The sequence below is a fragment of the Quercus lobata genome, chromosome 1 (genome assembly GCF_001633185.2).
Source record: "Quercus lobata isolate SW786 chromosome 1, ValleyOak3.0 Primary Assembly, whole genome shotgun sequence".
Taxonomy (NCBI): Eukaryota; Viridiplantae; Streptophyta; class Magnoliopsida; order Fagales; family Fagaceae; genus Quercus; species Quercus lobata.
This window is the reverse complement of record NC_044904.1, coordinates 32,966,879-32,989,240: the sequence shown is the minus strand read 5'-3', so window position 1 is coordinate 32,989,240 and position 22,362 is coordinate 32,966,879. Positions and strand designations below refer to the sequence as shown.

The window sequence follows — 22,362 nt, the reverse complement described above, 5'->3', positions numbered from 1 at the left end:
CCTTATTATTTGTAATTTTTTACTATGAGTTTGTAATTGATAAGTTTTCCCCTCTCTTTCTTTTCTCTAATTTACCAAATCCTTCTCTCTACAATGATAAAGAACTTCTTAGGTCCCTAAAAATCGAAACTTTTTGCGCAATTATCTTGGTTGTTAAACAAATTTAATTTCTTGACTTGATATTAGATTTAGATCGTAAATTTTTGTATTATAGTTGTTTTTATAGGTTGGTAGAACAGAAGGTCTGTTTGTAAATTAAGATTAGAGCTTTTTGCAACAAAAGGCAATTATAGATACCGCACTTTGTATCCCTTACGACTTAGACCCCCTTCCCTAATGATGGTAAAATTCTAAAGCCTAAGGTTGGTTTAGGTTTCGATTAGACTTAAATTGACTTGAGGAAGGTTTTTATAGAAAATATAACTCTTTTATGAGTTGAAATAAACCATTTATGGAAAATAAAGGCCACAGAAACCCTAGGGCATGTGTACGCAGACACATGAATGCGTACGCATGCCCTAGACCTGCGTACGCAAGCTTTATGCATACGTATGCATACATGGGCATGCATACGCATTCTAAGATTCTAGAAACTATGAAAAACAAGTTTTCTGCATTAAAGTTGAGGTTTTAGAGTGAATCTCACATCGCCTATGAGCCGCTCTAAACTCCCATTTTCTTAATATACAAAACCATACATGGTACCTTTTCAAAAGACACAAAAAATCCTAAAGAAAAACACTTGATTCACTAGAAATAGTGAATCAAAGAGGGAGTTTTTCACAAGACATACTAAAATCAATATTTTTTGATTGGGGCCTTTTCTGGCCCTGATATTCGAGTTTTAAGATTACTAATCACTTTTGTATTTGATTGTGAATAGATTTGACAGAGGGGAACAGTCAAAATCAAGTCTAAGAACTTTTGTTTTGAGGTAATGTTCCAAGTCCTTTTTTCCTTTTCTTTTATCTATTTTGACCTTTCCTTCTTTTGTTCTTTTTCTTGTTTATGTTTTAATATGTTTGTTTAGTTTAGGTTTATGTATTTTTTTGTCCTTAAGCATGTTAGGTTGTTAGATTTATCGTTTTGAGTTTTTGCTCTATTTCTGTTATTGTTGTTTCTGGGTTAAGGTTTCAGGTGTGTATGTGTATGCATGCTCTCTGCATGCGTACGCATACTCGAAATATGCGTCTGCATACAACAAGGCTATGTACGTAGATCCTATGCATGTGCACACATACTCATGCCCAGAAAATCCTATTTCTGTCCTGTTTGCCTTTTCTTTTGTTTTCTCTCACATGTTTAGTCTTCGTTTAATCTCTTTTGTTTTGCGCTTGAGTTCCTGTCTCTCTGTTTTGTCTTGTTTTAGTTTGTTTACCTCTTTGATGCTAGTTAGGGTTTTTTATTTGTTTGTTTACATGGACATGCATATGATATGAACATGTATTGATGCATAGATGCTGTGGTGGAGTGAGGTAAGTCATGCATTCATATGAACATGCATTTGGAATATGTTGTTTTGATGATGAGTATAAGTATGTTTGTTTGGATGACGTTTAGATGCAATCACATGTTTATTTAATCTTACCATGCCTATGTTTCTGCCTTGATTTGATATATACATTTTGCAGCCTTGGATGAAGTATGAGATGAGATGCATGCTTAGATGTATGTTAGGGTTTCAATGCTATATGTGATGTGATGTTAGGGTGTGGGATAGGACAAGATGCATGTTAGGGTTTTTTTTTGGTTGGTTGCTGGTTTTTGGGTTGAGCTTGAGGTTGTCGTGATTTGGGGTAGTGGGTTTTTTTGTGAGAGACATGGTGCATGGTGGTGGTAATTGATTTGGGTTTGGTGGCTTGAAGAGAGAGAGAGAGAGAGAGAGAGAGGGAGAGAGAGAGAGAGAGAATAAGAGAGAGAAAATAAATAAATAAATTAATAGTGTTTAACTTTGGTGTGAAAATAAGAGCATTGATGTGGAGTGAGTTGTGAAATGGTAAGTTAAAATAGATAAAGTGGTTTTTTTAGGTGCTAAAAGCTAAAAAATTTAGCACCACCAATGTGGATGCTCTAATGAAAATTGAAAACAAAAACTTAGACAAACAATTTAATTTGGTGTGGGTCCCACAAAAAATGAGTAATAAACACCCTAAACCACACCCCCTTAGTGTCATGGCGATTCCTCTGTGCTTGAATGGTATGTTTTAAAGTCCTAAATTGTTTTTAATAGATGAGATAAATTTTTAATTTATGGTATTCACTCCATAATGGTTATTTTTTATAATCAAGTCAAGACACTAATCAACATTTGATGTAGGCGGGATTCGAACCCCATATCTCTTTTCAAAAATAATAGATTTTACTAATTAAACCAGTGGCGACTTTAAGAATTTTTTTTAGGGTGGTCACTAAGAAACTTATATTATACAAAATATAATTAAGAGAGAACTTGAATATATCAACATTAAAAAAGAAAAAAAGAAAAAACTAAAAAACACATGAAGTATTAGAATATTTTTCTACTAACAAAGAGAAAAAGAAAAAAATAGACCGATAAGAAGTAAAGTGGGAATTGAGAATGCTAAGATGAGATTAATAAAGTAAGATAATTGAAATGATAATAGAGAAAAGAGATAAAAACTAATAATATTTGCTACAACTGCGAGCTGAGTCACTACGTAGAGCAAAATTATTGTGACTGCAAAGTTAAGAAGAGCATAACTGCTGGCACTTCTAAAGAGAAATCATGACTACAATATTTTTCTCTAGTCTTTTTTTAAGGAAAAATGAAATTTTGGATTATTTTTATGTAATTGGTTGAAAGAGTTACAAATTTGAATGACTATTTTTATTTTTCTTTTTTAATAGGCTTTTTGTTAAATAATTTGTTCACTCGTTTTTGTTTGATCTAGTTTTGTTTTCGTTTGTGTTATTTTTGTTGTTATTTTAGCTTTTTTTTTTTTTTTGTCATTTAAGGGTTTTTTTTTTTTTTTTGGTTTAAGGGGTGTTGAGGACAAAAAATTTCACACCACATGACTTTGTTTCATTGGCAACCCACACCACATCAATATTATCATGGATTTTGGGTAAATATATTTCAAAGCCCAAAAGAGACCATAATTACCAAAAAATGACGCCAAAGCCCGTGGTCCAATACCCATGGTGATATTATCTCAGCAAAGCTCGTGGTATATCATCTCATTTTTCAGCTCATGAGTCTCATTAGGGGAATTTGGGAGTCGTGGTTTGGAGGGCCAAGAAGTATGTTCAGTAAAACTCTAGCAGTTCAAAGTTGATAAAGAAAACATGTTGTTTGACATGTCTTCCTCAATTCCTTGAACTCTGACGAGTCAGTGTGTAATAGGTAACATCTGATAAGCCTCTCATATCACATAATACTTAAAATGATAAAACTCCCCATTGCTCTTTACCTAAAACTTAATATTCATCATATAATCTAATTATGTTATTTCATATAAATTATATTATTATTTTCATCAATCCCAAATACATGCCTAAATCTTATTGGCTATCTCTAAATATAAAAAAATCTATTTAATATCTCATCTAACATTAAATGCCTTCCTTGCTTCTCAAGATTTGGTCATAATATAAAGAGACCATAATTAAACCTCCAAAGCTTCATCAAACATCAACCAATGAGTCAATTACTTTCCAAAATTATATTGTAATAAACCCATGAACTAAATATATAGTTTTCCAAAAGAGGAAACTTAGCCAAAAATACCAGTAACAGCTCTAGCAGAAACTGCTTTAACTCCAGCAGAAACTGCAACAACTGATAAATATCCAAAAGTGACATCATCAAACCATTAATGCCCAATCCTAGTAGCTTGCTCCCATACCCAAAGAAGCAAATATCCCATAAAAGAAATCCTACTATTTTAAAAATAGATCCTTAGCCTCCAACTACAACAACAGTAATAGCTCTAGCATAAACTGTTTTAACTCCAGTAGAAGCTGCAACAATAAATATCCAAAAGTGACATCATCAAACCATTAATGTCCAATCCTAGCAGCTTGCTCCCATACCCAAAGAAGCAAATATCCCATAAAAGAAATCCTACCATTTTAAGAATAGATCCTTAGCCTCTAGCTGCAACACCATAAATAGAAAGATCACTTAAAAGATATCATACCATTTTCAGCCAAACCATGAATTTAATGCTGAATACTCCCTCCAACAAATGACATCATACAACTGACATCATCTAGCTGTGTCAGGACAACTACTGCTATGTAGTAGCTATTGCTGTGCAGTTACTACTGCATTGATGTGTCAGCTGCTGTACAGTTGCAGTAGCAGATTTAAATCTCAGAATTTGTTCTTTTGGCTAAAAACCAAAAACCCACAAAAGAAATCACTTATTTTGTTAAAGATCTTTTCTTATTTGCTGATTTTCCCTTCAACTAATTTAAACATAGTTACATGCTTGGCTCTATATAAAAAGGACCAAGCCAATACTCTTCCAAGACACCCATAACACTATTACCCATCTCTCCCACATTCTATTATTTTGAAATGTCATTATCTTGTTGCCCATATCTCTAAACATTTCCATACTTCTACATCTTTCTTTTAAAATCTCTTTTCTTAGACAACACCTATTACACAACACTACTACCCATCTCTTCCACACTCTATTATTCTGAAATATCATCATTTTGCTGCCCATAACTCTAAACATTTCCATACTTCATATTTTTTACAAAATCTCTCTTCTTAGACAACACCTATTACACAACACTACTACCCATCTCTTCCATACTCTATTATTATGAAATATCATCATCTTGCTGCCCATATCTCTAGACATTTCCATACTTCTCAATTTCTCTTACAAAATCTCTCTTCTTAAATAACACCTATTACATACCACGCTACTATCCATCTCTCCCACACTCTCTTATTTTGAAACTTCATTCATTTTGCCGCCATATACACAAATCCATACTTCTCCATCTCTCTTCTTAGATAACACCATTATAATACACCATTACCCATAACACCACTACCCATCTCTCTCACACTCTATTATTCTGAAATATCATCATGTTGCTGCCCATATCTCTAAACATCTCTTCTCCATCTTCCTTACAAAATCTCTATTCTTAGATAACAACACAACAAAAGACAACATTACTTGTCTATCTTGCTGCCCATATCTCTAAACATCTTCTTCTCCATTTCTCTTACAAAAATCTCTTCGTAAAAAAACACTACAACTCTTTACATCTTGCAAATCCATTTTCTTACAAAATGTCTATACATACTTCCTATACATATTACAAACGCCATATCTATATATATCTATATATATATATATATTTATTACTATTTCCATATATCTTAAAACATGTCAAACACTCATTCAAGAACATTTTATCAAAAACCCTTCTCATGGAAGACATATAATTATAATGTTAAAAAGTCCTTATGAAAGACACAAACTTATAATATTAAAAGTCCTTCTCATGGAAGGCAATATTACTCATATTTGACTAAAAACTAAAAGAGCGTTATATGGGGAAAATCATTTAAGTGCATGATAAAGGGGATAAACTTAACTAACCTATGCACACGGTTGGACATATTCTCTCTCCCTCTAGTTGCACCCATTTTTCATTTTCAATCATGAAGTCACCATGAAATGACTCATAATATCATTCTTTACCGATGGACTCATTTTATTATGCTGCTGAAATGTTATAAGTCCACTGATGTTATATAGCTGGAGCCACAAACCACATAAAGATAAGTCATCATGTTTTTATCTCTAAATTTAAATTATTGAATATATTTTACTTCATTATCATTGTACTGCTGGACTTATGTTATTATGTTATTGAAATGTTATCAACTCACTGACACTATGCAGCTGGAGTCACAAACCATATAAAGTGAGTTGGAACCACAAACCATACTAAGATAAGTCAATGTTTCTTTATCTTTGAAATCATATTATTAATTATATGTTAACTCATTATTACTGTACCACTGGATGCAAACTACTTTAATATTATCCCACTATTTAATAAACATGGATTTACTAATGTTTCATTAATGAGCATATATATTAATAAATTGAATCAATCTTACTATTGGACATATATTATTCGGACATAAACCACCACTAGATGTATATTATTCGGACATAAACCACCGCTAGACATATATTATTTGGACATGAATCATGACTGGAAATAAACTATTTGACATACATTATTTGGACATAGACCATTGTTGGATATATCTTATTATGTTGAACATGAACCATGAACCTCAGCTGGATATGGACTATTTTGGACTCATTCCATTGTCGGACATATGACATTTAATTAATTATTCTTTAATATTGGACATCACTTAATATATATATATATATATAGTAATAATATTCAACTCATCATTTAATCAAAACTATTATGCTAAATATATTATTTATTTATTTTAACCATTATCATGATTCTTAGACTTTGAGTTTTATCTATGTTGTAGGCTTAAAAATGTACTGGAAACCATTGGTCTATGTGGCCTAATGTCAAGTTCTGGGTTGAACTCTCCAAAAAAAAATCGGGTCTAGCAAAGTCACCCCTCCAACGGAAAACATGCGACTACGCTAAAAAGTGGCCCCCAACAAGGGGTTAAGGATTATGTTTGAGGGGTCAAAATTATTTTTGGAGTAATGCTATATTTACAACATTTTAAAAACAAATATTGTTATAAGTGAGTTAAAAAAGTGATATCAATATTGGGCCCAAATTAGAATTAATAATTGCTTTTTGCAGGGCAGACCTACATATATGAGTTGGGGGGGGGGGGCCATGGCTCCCCCAAAAAATTTTAAAATATTTTAATACTATATATATATATATATATAAGTATTTAACATTTTAATTATTAGCTTACAAAAATGGGACTTGGCCCCCCAAATATTTGAGTTAGTGCAATGATACTCTTAAAAAAATTGTCCAATTGGTCTAGTGTTATAGATGATGTTTTTTTTTTTTTTTTTTTTTTTCACATTCATTTTTTTATTTATTGTAAAATGTGTTCTTGTGTCTGTTAAAGTTTTGAATCATTCATGTCTTTGAATACTTCATTAGTTCAATTGAAATTTTTTTTACTCACTTTGGTTGATAATTTGGTAACTTATATTAAAAATGAAAACTTTAAGGATTCATTATGGAGCATACTAAGTTATATGTGTGTATAAATATCTGTGTTTGTGCATGTTTATGGAAGTTTGTATAAGCTAATAAATTAATATCATAAGTTGGCTCCCAAATAAAAATTTTTGGCTACGCCGCCCTGGCTTGCTTTTTGTTGGTTGTGAACTTGTTAGGTGCAATTGATGTATGGCTTTTTGTTGGTAAGTAATGGAAAATTTTTTGTAGGTAAGCAATAAGAGCATCCCCATCCCAAAATCCTATCTTATCTTATTTTACCATCTTAAAAAGCTATTTTATCAATTATACCATACCATTTTACAATACTCCCAACATCCCAACTTTTATTTTACAATACTACACACTAAAATAACATAAATTATACAATAAAATAATATAAAATTATCTACCACTTATTTCTAATTTCTATCTCTCTATCACTTTGTCAACCATACCTTCACACAACAACCACCCTCTCATCCACACACCAACCACCGTGACCCCAAACCCACCACAATCCCAGCAAATATCAACCCGCAAACCAACCACAACCCATTAAAAAAATTATCAAAAAACCCAGTCACCACCACACAGCAACCACCATGACACCAAACCCACACCACACAGCAACCACCATGACCAAAAACCCACCAAATATCCAGGCACAAACCAATCAAAAAACACCCACAAACCCAACTACAAACCCATTAAAAAATAATCAAACAAATCCACATTAGCCACCACCACCATCAATCACCCATCCCCACCACCACGGAAACCCTCCACCACCATGGACAACAAATATAGAGAAACCCACAACCAAATCCATCACCATACCCATGCCGATCTCACCGCTGCAAACCACACCAGAAACCCATGAACACGTTGCCGCATTTGCCACCACATTGGCACCTCTGCCACCACATCAAACCCTTGATTCAAGGGAAAATAGAGAGAAAAAAATAAAAAAAGAAAGGGAAGAGAGGGACGAGAGAGGGGCAGGGATTGAATGAGAGAATCAGAACTGAAAAAGAAGAAAAAGAAAAAAAAGAGAGATGAGATGAGAGTGACCGGGAGAGAGAGAGAGAGAGAAGTTGATAAAGCAAACAGTAAAAATGAATAAAATATTAGTATTTTGTTTTACTAGCTACAATGCCATTCTACAATTTTGGGCTTTAATGCTAAATCATCCCAATATTTCCCATTTGACGGTCCGAATGGGAATGCTCTATTGGGAAGGTTTTTTAGGTAGTCTGGGAGCAAAAATGCTACTCCGTGGAACATTAGAACTGTTCACATAGGTGATGGGACTTTGCCTAATTCTAGGGTTGTCAATGCTCGACCCAACTCACGAATACGACACGAACCCGACACAGATTTTTTCGGGTTAGGGTTGGGCCTTAATGGGTTTGGGTCATAAACAGTTCAATCCGAAAGCGACACGATAATAAACGTGTCATAATCGGGTCAACCCGCGTAACCCATAATAGACACGTTTGACACGTCAATTTATTTGTGTTAATCCAAAATGACCCACTTAACACAACCCGTTTAATTTGTATAACAAATAAATATTTATTTTATTTTAGATTTGTCAAATACATTTTATATCCAACATATATTTTCAATTTAAAAAGAAAAGTGAGTAATTACAAAAACTTACAAGGGATAAAATTGGAAATTGAAACTTTACAAACCCTAAATCTCTAAATCCTAAAAACCCTGAATCTCTAAACCTTCTTATAAATATCTTTTTTTTCCCCCTTAATTTCAGCCGTACTACTCACTCTACTATCTTATAGTTTCACGTCTAATTCTCAAATTCAAAGTCTCAAACCGGTTATTGCGCTCTCTCTCTCTCTCTCATGTGTTTATTTTTTCTGCATAATGCTTTTGTTCTATAAACTTTGAGCCCATGTGCCATTATTAATATATGAGATATATTAATTGTTGATTAAGGCCACGGTCATAGCATTTGTCTTGTGTCGTGTGTTTTTTTTTTTTTTTTTTTTTTTGGTGTTTGTATTAGTGTTGGACACCATCTGCATATCTTGCAAGTGGGTTTATTGAGATGGTTTATAAACTAAATCTGATGGGTATTGCTTTTAAAGATTACAAGAATATGGGTTGAAAACTTGAAGTGTATGCATTGCTTTTGGAATAGGAAAAAAATTATTTCTAGATGGATGTTATATTTAATATTATGCAGGTTGAAATGGGTTGTGTTACATTCTTGTCAACCCAACATGACTCGTTTATTAAGTGTATCAAATGGGTTGGGTCAGGTCAACCCACCTTATTAACAGGTCGGGTTAGGGTTGAAGGATCATAACACGATTATTAAATGGGTCGGGTTAGGGTTGAGCCATTTAGTCGAATACCCCTACCTCAACATGACACAAACCCGACACGCTAACCCGAATTGACACCCCTACCTAATTCTAAACTTGCGTATGAATGACTGAAGAGTACTGCTTTATCAAAAGTTGTAGTTTGACTAATATGTGCAACCAATTAAAGTGCCAACTAAATGCATGTGGCTGAGCATCCTTTACCAAAATCAAGATTTTTGGATGGATACCATAGAGCTGTTTTTGAAAGTAGGTATACTAAAATATTTCTCATCCTTGCTCTTGATAAGTATTGTACTTATTGGGTTTCAGTCAGGAACAAATTTTATAAAAACCCCACTCAAATTCATTATTTTTATGAAAATAATAAATGACAATTTTTTAGTGGTTTTAATATAATTCTATTTAAGGCATGTGGCTAAAGAAAATAACAAAATAAATGTTAAGAACCCACGTGTGGGTAAATATATGAGTATTGAGATTAGAGCACATGTACTCATTTTGTGTGTTTAGATACCGCTTATTTTGCTAAAAACTGAAAACACTGTAACAAAATAATTTTTAAATGTGCGAATAGTATCATGAGACCTATTTTTAATGAAAGTTTTGGTGAAAAAATAGGTTTGTGGGTCCCGTGAACAATGCACGGGATCCACTAGAATTCTCTCAATCAATCTATGAAGTGTTGACAAACGGTTGGTGGCTTGGAGAATGTATCTTATGCATTGTGTGTGCTGTAAAACGGGGAAGCGATATATGCATTGTGCATGTGTGCTGTAAAAGGGGGAATGGATGTATGATATAAGATAATTTTTGCAGGATCTAATGCCTCCATAATCCTATTTGACTGTATTATTACCGTGTGTATATATATATATATATATATATATATGTATGTATGGCAGGATCTAAATGCTCATCCTTAAGCCTGTTGTAATGCATTATTACCGTCTATATGGTTGGTAGTTAATGATGTGTAGGAAGTTGGCAGTTTTGTAAGCTTCTTAATCATCCATTCCTTCTAAATTTGGACGCTTGTGGATATTTGCCTTTAAGAAACTATTGAACGTGTTAATTTTGTTGTTTTGTCAGGACATTTACTAGGTGAATCTATACCTTAGGCCGATATAAATAACTGTGAGCCTTGCTTTTGATTGCATTGTGAGCATTACACTACAAGAGCAATGGAACAAGTGCTATTGGTTCTCATGTTCATTTTTCTCATTTGCCTATGCCTTTTCTTTTGGCTGAAGCTTGAAAATATTCGACTAAAGTTTCGAAGGCAAGGGATCATAGGTCCTTTGCCTTCTCTTATAACGGGTAACATTCCAGAAATAAAGCAGATAATGTCAGCGGTTCCAAATTCTGATCCTGCAAATAAAGACCCGAAGGATATCTCACCATTTTACTGTTCTTTAAATCTCTTCCCATATTTCAAGCAGTGGACAAAGCAGTATGGTATGCATTATTAATTTTTCCTAGAACACAATTTTTGGTTGTCATTTTCTAGTTTTGCTTCTTCTTCTTCTTCTTCTTCTTTTTTTTTTGAAGAGGTTTTGATTCTTCTTCTTTTATTTTCTTTTTTAATTTTTTTAATTATTATTTTTATATGTGAACTAGTTTTACTATTTAATTTACACTGTTTTATTTTTTTGAGGGAGACAAATTTACATTATTTGGTTACAGGAAATGACAAAAGTTTAATATAATATGATTTTTCACATTTTTTATTTCTCCAAATAATGACATTTATTATGATTTACCATGATTTTATTAGAGGGTTTAAATATAGAGTAGATTATATATATATATATATATATATATATAAATATATATATATATATTTTGGGAGGCGTAAAGTTAAGAGATCTTAAAAAAAATATTTGTCACAATATGAGGTCAGCTAAAAGTAATATGACTATTTATTAAGATTGTGTTTAATGTGTATAAGAATTAGGAGTAATGTTATGCATGATTTCAAAATCTGTTCATAAAACTGAAAAAAAAAAATTCAAAGTTTTTGCGGTTGAACCAAGGTTGAACTAAGGTCCAACTGTGAAATGAAGTAATAATTTTAGTAATTAAGTAATAATATGAAAATAAATAAAATTAATGTACACAATTTAACAAATTCACCTATAAACATTATTTATAATGTTCAAGAATGCCTTAATTAAGATAAGAGATATTTTTTATAATCAATTACAAAAATTAGAAATATTTAAAATCAAGTAGTTTGATATATTTGTATGATATGATAATATCTTAAAACATTTAATATACTACATAATTAAATATGATATTTCTTGTCTAAATAATCCGGTCAAGAAAAAAATAAAAGAAAAGGAAAGAGTCAAGTTGATGAGATGGAGACTTCACTTTAAATTTTTTTTTTTTTTAAAAATAACTAAAAAATTTCATTACACATTACTCACGTCTCTCTCTCTCTCTCTCTCTCTCTCTCTCTCTCTCTCTCTCTCTCTCTCTCTCTCTCTTCTCTCTCTCTCTCTCTCTCTCTCTCTCTCTCTCTCTCTCTCTCTCTCTCTCATGAGTAGTTGTAGCCTCGTAGGACCACAAGCTCCTCAAACAAAAGAGTAACTGTAGATGTACAAATTATTGCACAATTTTTTTTGCCACAACTTTAATGTGGTAGTTTGTAAGTAGTTAATCATCACTTACATATGAATTTAATATTTTTTTTACTAATCACATTCTGTCATGTCATTATTGTGACAAAAAGTTGTGAAATTTTTGTAATCCTAGACTTTTTCCAAACAAAAATATCAAACTTGATGTGACAATTTTATAATAATTGGTGATGTAGGGTCTGATTTTTCTGGTTCGGCCCAGGATGCGTGGGACCTTAGACCAGCGAGCCCGGTACAATGAATTTGTAGAGAGTGGGCCAAAAAGCTAGGCTTTGGTGTATGAACAAAAGTTATCATGGTGTTTTACTCGATCAAGATGAGATGGACTGAGTTCATCTGGGAGAATTGGTCCTCGGCACAGTTCCGGGAGCCCTTTCTCATTCCTTTTACGTGTTGGGGGGTCGTCGCCCTGCCCTCTTTATCTCTCTTTACTCCCTTTTTATAGTAGTTTTCTTCCTCTTAAATGGGGTCCCTAGGGTAGGTATTTATCCCATCAGTCCTTCCCTCCAGTTGTTGGGAATGGTTGTAAGGACAGAGAAGTATGACCGTGTCAGGCATAAGGCACTGAATGCAATAATGGTAGCCTTTTCTTTAAACACTTTCATTGTCCTTTTCTGCTTTAGTACTTTTCCCGCTTCGTGGGATGATAGGGAGTATCACTACCGGTGGCAGGTTACCTCTTCCATCCTCGGCTACATTGCGCTGAGGAGGGGCTTTTCCTCCCCGCGACCGAGGAGGGATTTTTCCCTTGGGCTGAGCCTTTGGCCCAATATAGACATCGACATGGGCCTACTGGTCTTTTACCCCCCACAATAACCCCTCAAAATCTTGCTGTTCGGCTTCTCGGGCGGAGAGGAGGGTTTTGGTGATATCGGGCCTCTGTCTCGGCTTGCCACGTCAGGCCCTCCCCTAAAGGCCAGAGCCTCTTCGTTTGCCTTAGACGCGTTCTTGGCTATGAGACATTCTTTTAATCTATCCAAGCCGCGTCCCTGTCACTTCAGTATATGAGGCGTGCTTTAATGAGGGTCCCTTCACGAGGTGACATAAATTCAACGGTTGAAGACCACTTTGGAAATTGAGCGAGATTTATTTCGCTTGTAATTCCTTTTTGGAGATTTGGGTAAATTGATTGCCACCAGGTTTGCCTCCTATATAAGAAGTACGGTGGGAGGTCATTCCCCTTTATTTGCAGACCCTTTGAGCTTTTCAGATTCCTAACTCTCCAATTGTTCCCAAAGTCCCCATTACCAGTGTGACTGAGCTTTAGAAGGTGAAATGGTCAAGGCTAGGGTGAGGGTGAAGGAACCACACCCTCTTCAGAAGCCTTGAGTATCTTTGAGATTCAGAATGGCCCGGTTAGGGCAAGGGAGACAAAGGGTCAAGACATTTCTTCTCCTCGATAAGGCAAGAAAGGAGCCTCTTCTTCCTTCAGCAAAAATCCGAAGCAGGTGGAGGTCCCATCGCCGGTACCATCCGTGCTTGCTCGATTGCTGCTAGAATGATACTTGCTCGATTGCTGCTAGAGCAGGTATGGGGATTTGGCATCCCCGCTTCTTCCTCTTTTCCATCACTGGTGCCATCCAGATCTGCCTAGTCGCTGCTAGAGCAAGGTTATGGACCAGGTGCCTCTGCTTCTTCTTCTCTTCCTTCACTGGTACCATCCTGACTTGCTTAGTCGCTGCTAGAGCAAAATTGAAGGATCTATCGTTCTCGTGTATTCCTTTTTTTTTTTTTTAGTTAGCTTATGATATAGGCTTGTCTAAGCCCTTTTAAGTATATTGTACTATCTCTTTATCTAATAAAAGATGATTTTATCGCATTTTATGTATCCTTTCTTTTCTGCAATAATTATTTTGTGAATGAATGTGCTGGTGTCTTTTCTTTCAAACCGTACTTAGAACCGATGCCTTTGTTGGTAAAGAGTTATTACTTTGAACTTATCGAAACCCACGGGCAGAACAATGCCGACTTTAAATAGGTTAACTATATAAGACTAATCGGGATAACAGCCGCACGTTCTGTATTGCGAACGGAGTGACTGCCTAAGGACGTGTAATCTAAAATAAATTGTCCGAGGGGGTCGCTGGGTACTAGGGTTCTTTTCCGCGTTTTCGATGGTATTCATAGCTTTAACTTGTTTTAGGTGTCTGGTCCGAGGATCGAGGCAAGACTGTACCTGGTCTAAACATTTAGAAAGGCACCATTGCGTGTTAGTTTCCATAAGGCCGGGGGGTCGAGGACCATACAAGACCTCTATTCCACCTAGAACTTAGGCCTTTCTTGAAGTTGCTAGTTTCCCGTAAGTTTGAGTCCGAGGACCATGCGAGACCTTAGTTCTGTCTAGCACTTGGGCTCTTAGAGTGTCTAGTTTCCCCATAAGTTTGAGTCCGAGAACCATGCAAGACCTTGGTTCTATCTAGCACTTGGGCTTTTAGAGTGTCTAGTTTCCTCAAAGGTTTGAGTTCGAGGACCATGCAAGACCTTGGTTTTGTCTAGCACTTGGCCGTTAGAGTGTCAAGTTTCCCCATAGGTTTGAGTCCGAGGACCATGCAAGACCTTGGTTTTGTCTAGCACTTAGACACTTGGGCTCTTAAAGTGTCTAGTTTTCCCATAGGTTTGAGTTCGAGGACCATGCAAGACCTTGGTTCTGTCTAGCACTTGGCCGTTAGAGTGTCTAATTTCCCCATAGGTTTGAGTCCGAGGACCATGCAAGACCTTGGTTCTGTCTGGCACTTGGCCGTTAGAGTGTCTAGTTTCCCCATAGGTTTGAGTCCGAGGACCATGCAAGACTTTGGTTTTGTCTAGCACTTAGACACTTGGGCTGTTAGAGTGTCTAGTTTCCTCATAGGTTTGAGTCCGAGGACCATGCAAGACCTTGGTTCTGTCTAGCACTTGGCTGTTAGAGTGTCTAGTTTTCCCATAGGTTTGAGTCTGAGGACCATGCAAGACCTTGGTTCTGTCTAGCACTTGTGTCTAGTTTCCCCATAGGTTTGAGTCCGAGGACCATGCAAGACCTTGGTTCTGTCTAGCACTTAGACACTTGGGCTCTTAGAGTGTCTAGTTTTCCCATAGGTTTGAGTCTGAGGACCATGCAAGACCTTGGTTCTGTCTAGCACTTGGCCGTTAGAGTGTTTAGTTTCCCCATAGGTTTGAGTCTGAGGACTATGCAAGACCTTGGTTCTGTCTAGCATTTAGACACTTGGGCTCTTAGAGTGTTTAGTTTCCCCATAAGTTTGAGTCCGAGGACTATGCAAGACCTTGGTTCTGTCTAGCACTTGGCCATTAGAGTGTCTAGTTTCCCCATAGGTTTGAGTCCGAGGATCATGCAAGACCTTGGTTCTGTCTGGCACTTCAAAAGATTCCGGTTTAGCCCTCGGCTTCCCTGTTCGTAGGGAATTTAGCGAATTCGGATATTAGGGGTCTCAAGAGTTAGCCCATTGACAAGTGCATGGGGGCACATATCTGACGTTCGAAGCCCCTTGAACTACGCTATCTAGCGAAGGGAATTCAGCGAACCGGGATATTAGGGGTCTTAAGAGTTAGCCCCTTGACAAGTGCATGAGGGCGCATATCTGACGTTCAAAGCCCCTTGAACTACGCTGTCTAGCGATCCTTCCCTCGTAATGAACACTTCGAAGCGTGACCCAAAACGAAGGCTGTGCTATAATAATGGCGGTGTATTCCTGGAAATGATGGGGGGCTTTCACGCAACTCGCACCACTGCCAAAATGGTCCTCTCGAGGGATTCTTGTTGATAGGAGCTTGACCGTGACTAACCGTCATATTCGCCAACGCACAAGCTCTTCCCACAGATAGCGCCAATTGTAGGGTCCGATTTTTCTGGTCCGGCCCAAGATGCGTGGGTCCTTAGACTAGTGAGCCCGGTACAATGAATTTGTAGAGAGTGGGCCAAAGAGCTAGGCTTTGGTGTATTAACAATAGTTATCATGGTGTTTTACTCGATCAGGATGAGATGGATTGAGTTCATCTGAGAGAATTGGTCCTCGGCACAGTTTCGGGAGCCCTTTCTCATTCCTCTTACGTGTTGGGGGGTCTTCGCCCCGCCTTCTCTGTCTCTCTTTACTCCCTTTTTATAGTAGTTTTCTTCTTCCTAAATGAGGTCCCTAGGGTAGGTACTTGTCCCATAAGCCCTTCCCTCCAGTTGTTGGGAGTGGTTGTAAGGACAGAGAAGTATGGCCGTGTTAGGCACAAGGCACTGAATGCAATAATGACAGCCTTTCCTTTAAACACTTTCGTTGTCCTTTTCTGCTTTAGTACTTTTCCCGCTCCGTGAGATAATAGGGAGTATCACTACCGGTGGCAGGTTACCTCCTCCATCCTCGGCTACACTACGCCACGGAGGGGCTTTTCCTCCCTGCGACCGAGGAGGGATTTTTCCCTTAGGCTGGGCCTTTGGCCCAATATAGACATCGACATGGGCCTACTGGTCTTTTACCCCTCACAGGTGAAAATATCAGGTTTTATAGAGAATTTTTATTGAATTTAAACTCAATTACATATATATATATATATATATATATATATATTAAAACAACGACATGAAAAATTGTGAGATTTCAAAAACTTATGTGTTAACGTTAGAATTAGTCAACAAAAAGTCAAAATTTTCAATTTTATATTTATATTGGAAAATGCTAAAAGTACAATTCAAGTTTACTATATATAAATGTTTGAATTATATTTTTATAATTAATGGCAGATCAATTTGTGAAATCTATCTAATGTAATCTGTAATGTATTTAGAGTAATGCTATAACCACATACTATTTTACAATATTTTTACAAACTGTTGATGTAGTCAATTTCTTATTAGTTTTTGTAAGGACTGAAATTGGATTGGTCCCAAAACAGGATTGGGCTCAAACCCAAGTGGCCCAAACAATAAATTTGTAAAGAGTGGATGGAAAAACTAGATCTATCCCTGAAGAAAAACAATTAGATTTAATGGTTTAAGACTGTAAGACACAAATAAGATTAGCGAATCTATCCTTGGAATAGCTCAAGTAGTTTGTATCATATGATTTTGTTGAATAAAAATTGTACAAGAGTCCCAGTATTGATCTTAGATAATCCTTCTTTCTTTTTTTTTTTTAAAATACATCTTTCCATCTTATATATCCCAGTCTTGGTGTTGCCCCTACTGCACACGTGTAGGTTAGATTTGGGGAACTCCTTCCTGTCCCATTCAGCACTTCCCAGAACTATTAACTAGTAACTGTAAGGCTGCTTGATCACTGTTCAGGCGTCATTTCCACATTAATGCGGCTAGAGAGTTGGTTGGGAGTTATTTTATGCGGAGATAGCAGGTTTTTGAAGATACTTGTTGCCCTTTACCTTTCTTATCCCTTATCTGACGTCTAGCTCTTAGTGATGATGTAACTCCGAAGTAAGTCCATGACGATATGACACTCGAAATGACCTCAGACACATGTTGCCGAGATGGCTTTTATCTTCGGACGCTTGTTGGACTTATCTCATATTGTCTTCACTCCTCTCTTCATTCCGTTCTCCTCATAATTTTATTTGGACTTTCTCGAATGATCTAACGTCCTCGGATTGGGCCATAGGCTCAGTTAATACTGCCTTAACAGTGCTTCCTAATTAACTGGCCCCTACAGTTTTCATCTAAGCCTACTATTAACATTACTTTTTTATTTATTAATAATTACTCATTACATCAGTAGTTTGTAAAAATTTTTATAAAAAAATTTGTGTCTTTAGTATTACTCATGTCTTTAATGTTATAGTTATAAAATTTTTATTTATTTATATATATTTATAATAGGAACACATAAAAATCTGTTTTTTTTTTCTTTTTTTCTTTTGGTTATTCATTTTGTCTTACTATCGTGCTCTTGCTTGAGGGTCATCTATCTGTTTCTTATTATAGGAGGAACATTCATGTTTACACTGGGAAGGCAACACTTCTTGTATGTGACTGATCTTAAACTTGTTAAAGAAATAAGCATATTTAAGTCATGGGATTTGGGAAAGCCTGCTTATCTTCAGAAAGATCGGGGACCTTTACTTGGCAAGGGCCTTATATCAACAAATGGTGCAGTTTGGTCCCACCAAAGAAAAACGATAGGTCCCCAATTGTACGTGGAGAAGGTTAAGGTAAAATTGTTCTCTAATAAAAAATAAAAAAAAACATGAATATAACACTAAAACAGATATGAGTACATGACACGATACAAGACAGATTAATGACAATTATTAAAACATGATAAAATATGAAAATTATCAAAATCCTGACATAATATAGTAAAATATGATAATTAATTCATTAATCAATAATCATCTTTAGGTGTATTTTATTTATTTATTTGTATGCATAATTTTTGTTTTCAAAACAATAACAATTATAAAATCTTTAAAACATATCTAAAATAAGAGAAATTCAAAAAATAATAAATAAAAAAATCCTACCAACCAACACTCTGAGGACACATATATAAAGTGCTCCTTAGGTGTTCAATACGAACATATTAGAAATTTTGGAATGTTCGTACTTCTTAATTACAGTGTCACAATTTGTACTAGGTAGGAATATATCTCAATTCTCAACATAACATTACCAAAATACTTGCTCCATTTATATTACGAGAATCATATGGTTACAGGACACGGTGGACATAATTGTGGAATCTGCATGTACACTGATTAAATCATGGGACAATGTAGTCAAAGCAGAAGATGGGGTTGCAGAGTTAATTGTGGATGAGTATGTGAGAAACTTCACCTCTGAAATAATTTCAAAGATGATGTTTGGGAACAACTTTTTAGAAGGAATGAAGTTATTTCCAAAGTTTAAAACTCTTATCGATATCATGAGCATACCGACCTTACTTAGTGGTAATCCGTTTTCTAGGTACGTTATTTCTCTATTTTTCGTAATTTCTTTTTTATTTTTAATCCTAAAACATATACAAATATTTTTGATGTGAAAGACGTGTGACTACCCATTTACAGGGTTGATTACATCATTTTTCTGAAGTATATGCATCTATTGTTAGATAACTTAGATATTAGTTTCGTGATGTCTCGTGTGAGGGTATTGAAATTTGTTTCATGTAAGGCCACTTGTATGATTGAGAAAACCAAAATGATTGAAATAATAAAACTTTCGTTGTTAAGATTTTATTTTATAAATCTGACAATGCACAAAGTGTTACGTTATTTAAGATTTAAATAATGTGACACTATAAAACTTCTAAATTTATAATCTTTAATATGAAATATATATATATCCATTTAAAAATGGGGGAGAATCCTAAATCCCATAGGCCTATTGTCCCTTAATAAATAGTATGGCCATTTCATGAGTAGGGCTTTCTAACATATATAAAAAAGAGTTTGTGTCTATTAAATTTGAATAGACAAATGGCCCCACATGCGAAGTTTATTACAATCGGACAAAAATTGCCTCCATTCCATTACTGAGATTTTGTTTATTGTATCTAATACTGTATAAATGTGACATTATTGAAAATTCTCATATCCTTTGGATCAGGTTTCTTCCCACTAAGAAGAATAGAGTGGTATGGGGATTAGAAAAAGAGATTTATGCAATAATTATGGATATAGTGAAGAAACATAAAGCAACTACTTCGGAGAACATGTTGCAAACACTTATGGAGGGTTCCATGAATGGTGAGCTTGGGCCATCCACAGCTGACCAATTTATAGTTGACAACTGCAAAGACGTATACCTTGGAGCCTTTGAAGTTAATGCCGTTGTTGCAATATGGGGTTTAATGCTATTGGCCTCGCATCCTGAGTGGCAAGCCAGCGTTCGCTCTGAGGTTCAAGAAGTTTGTGGGGATAAACCCCCGGATGCCAATATGCTTGGCAAAATGAAAGTGGTATGATGCACATTTTATATATTTATTTTTGCAATAAGTGTTATTGCCAATTCGAAATAAAGTTCTCTTTATGAGATCAAGTAATGACACCGAGCTATAAGGCTCTTGGCGTGGGCGTGGTATGTAACACATTGATCCTTATTTAAGCCAAAATTATTGTTGGTTTTGTGCAGTTAAGAATGGTGATTCAAGAGATATTGCGACTTTACCCAGTAGTTGCTTTTGTGTCAAGGCAGGCCTTGCAAGATTTGAAACTTGGTGATACATGTGTTCCAAAGGGTGTTAACATTTGGATATGGACGTTGGCATTGCATCGAGATCCTGAACTATGGGGACCTGATGCAGACAAGTTCAATCCCGAAAGGTTTGCTAATGGAGTTTCTGGGGCGTGCAAGTCTCCACAAGCCTATATACCATTTGGTGTTGGTGCTCGTGTGTGTCCTGGCCAAAACTTAGCCATAACAGAACCGAAGGTCTTGTTTGCTATGGTCGTATCCAAATTTAGTCTCGACATTTCTCCTAATTATCGCCACTCACCTCGATATGGTTTCCTTGTAGAGCCTGAACATGGGGTGAATCTCCTCGTTAAAAATATATGAATCATGCCAACTTTAAAAAGATGTGGAGTTTTCCTTTTCATGGGATGAGCAAAGATCATGTCAATTAGTGTTGCCATAGATGTTGAATGAATAAAGTGTTAGGAATTTAGGATTGGTGCCCTCAAATCTTATTGTATGATGCTATGTATGACATGATATTATAAATAATAAAGTTGTTTTATTATCTAAAATAATGGTAGCATGAATATTTGAACATTGTCATATAATCCTTGAGATGTATTTTATGTTATTTACGTGATTTAGTCACAGAAAATAAAATTATAAATTCTTTGTAAACTCAAAATCTTAGTTCTTAGTTGAAGATTAAATTGAGTATTTCATCTGTAAAAACTATAACATGTCAACAAAGATGATTTGTCTTGATCATGGAAGTAGAGACTTTTAGTTGATATGTTAATGTGTCTTAAGTGTGTAAGACATATTGAATTGGACTATTGTGAGATTAATTATTCTATTAACAACTGTCAACTGAATACTAAACCTCATGACTTTCATTTACATAAACTCTCAATTCGGAGAGGATAGTGAACCTGATTGCTCATGAAATGTAGGTTGTTTTGATATATTAGGAGTGAGATCTAATCTAACGGTCAAAATCTCAATATGTTGGGCAACTACACGTAGTGTTGAAGGAACACATATTCTCAATATAGAATTCATAGTCTCTTTATAGAGATATAAAATATTCTCTTGAGATAAATTTAATGAGTTAAGTTATTAAGAGTATTAGGCTTAACCACTTTAGTAAAGAGTTACTAAATTTTATATTTTGTGAAATTTGATTTAATAAATATATGAACTTAAAGGATTAAACTGGGTACTCAAGGATCAAGAGGCAATAATTTTCAAAGTGACAGTTATATATTATGACTTTGTATTACTATGAATATTTTCATGAATATATTAATTGTTTAGATAATAAAGTCTTGAGATTTAATTTTATTAATAACGCCTAGAGTGCAATTATATTTACATAGTGATATTAAATATAATTAATGATAATTTTGGGTTTGTTAAGAGTTGATAGATAAGTCCAAAGCCCATTGGAGCTGGAGCTTTATTTGTCTCTTTGGTTCCATCCCAAGCCACACACTATAGTCCAATTGGACTGGTCCAAAAGGTAAACCCAATTAGATAATCAATTAATTATTTAATAAGAGTTATCAAATAAAATAATTGCTAAGGTAGTTATTAGTAAGTACAAATGAAACAAAAGAAAATAGTTTTTGAAATAGAACACAAGTTTTTTCTGTGAAAAAAAAAAGTGCGTACAAAACTGATTGAGAGACCACACACCTTAGACATACGTGGAATTGGAGTGAAGATTGAAGGTCTTCCTAAGTTCAATCTTTTTTTTTTTTTGAATTTCACTATAACAAGGTACGCTTTTCTATTCTTTGTTTATAAAATTCAGATTTTCCATGTTTTTCATATGAATGAAGTAGATCCATTAATTTCCACTGCTTGTTTTGTATGGGATGTAAAACTATGTTTTCCAACATAAAGGTCTTATTTTATATATATTTTATTATTTTTTATAACAAAATCTATTGTTGTACTTTATCATGTGAACTAATGTTACTGTAGATGTGTTTGGTATTTTTTTTTTATCACTTAAAACAAATGGAGGGAAATTTTGAAGTTAGGTTCCCCATTTAGGAGAGAC

The 22,362-nt window shown here is 35.0% G+C and overlaps 1 protein-coding gene across 1 annotated transcript; it reads left to right on the top strand.

Moving 5' to 3' along the window:
- The first annotated feature begins 10,726 nt into the window (after positions 1-10,726).
- Positions 10,727-20,675, top strand: LOC115952761 (cytochrome P450 714C2-like). The gene is made up of 5 exons (XM_031070007.1): positions 10,727-11,000; positions 18,102-18,322; positions 18,835-19,082; positions 19,725-20,076; positions 20,250-20,675. Exons 1-5 carry the CDS (start codon positions 10,727-10,729, stop codon positions 20,673-20,675), a joined length of 1,521 nt encoding a protein of 506 aa, XP_030925867.1.
- The last annotated feature ends 1,687 nt before the right edge of the window (positions 20,676-22,362 follow it).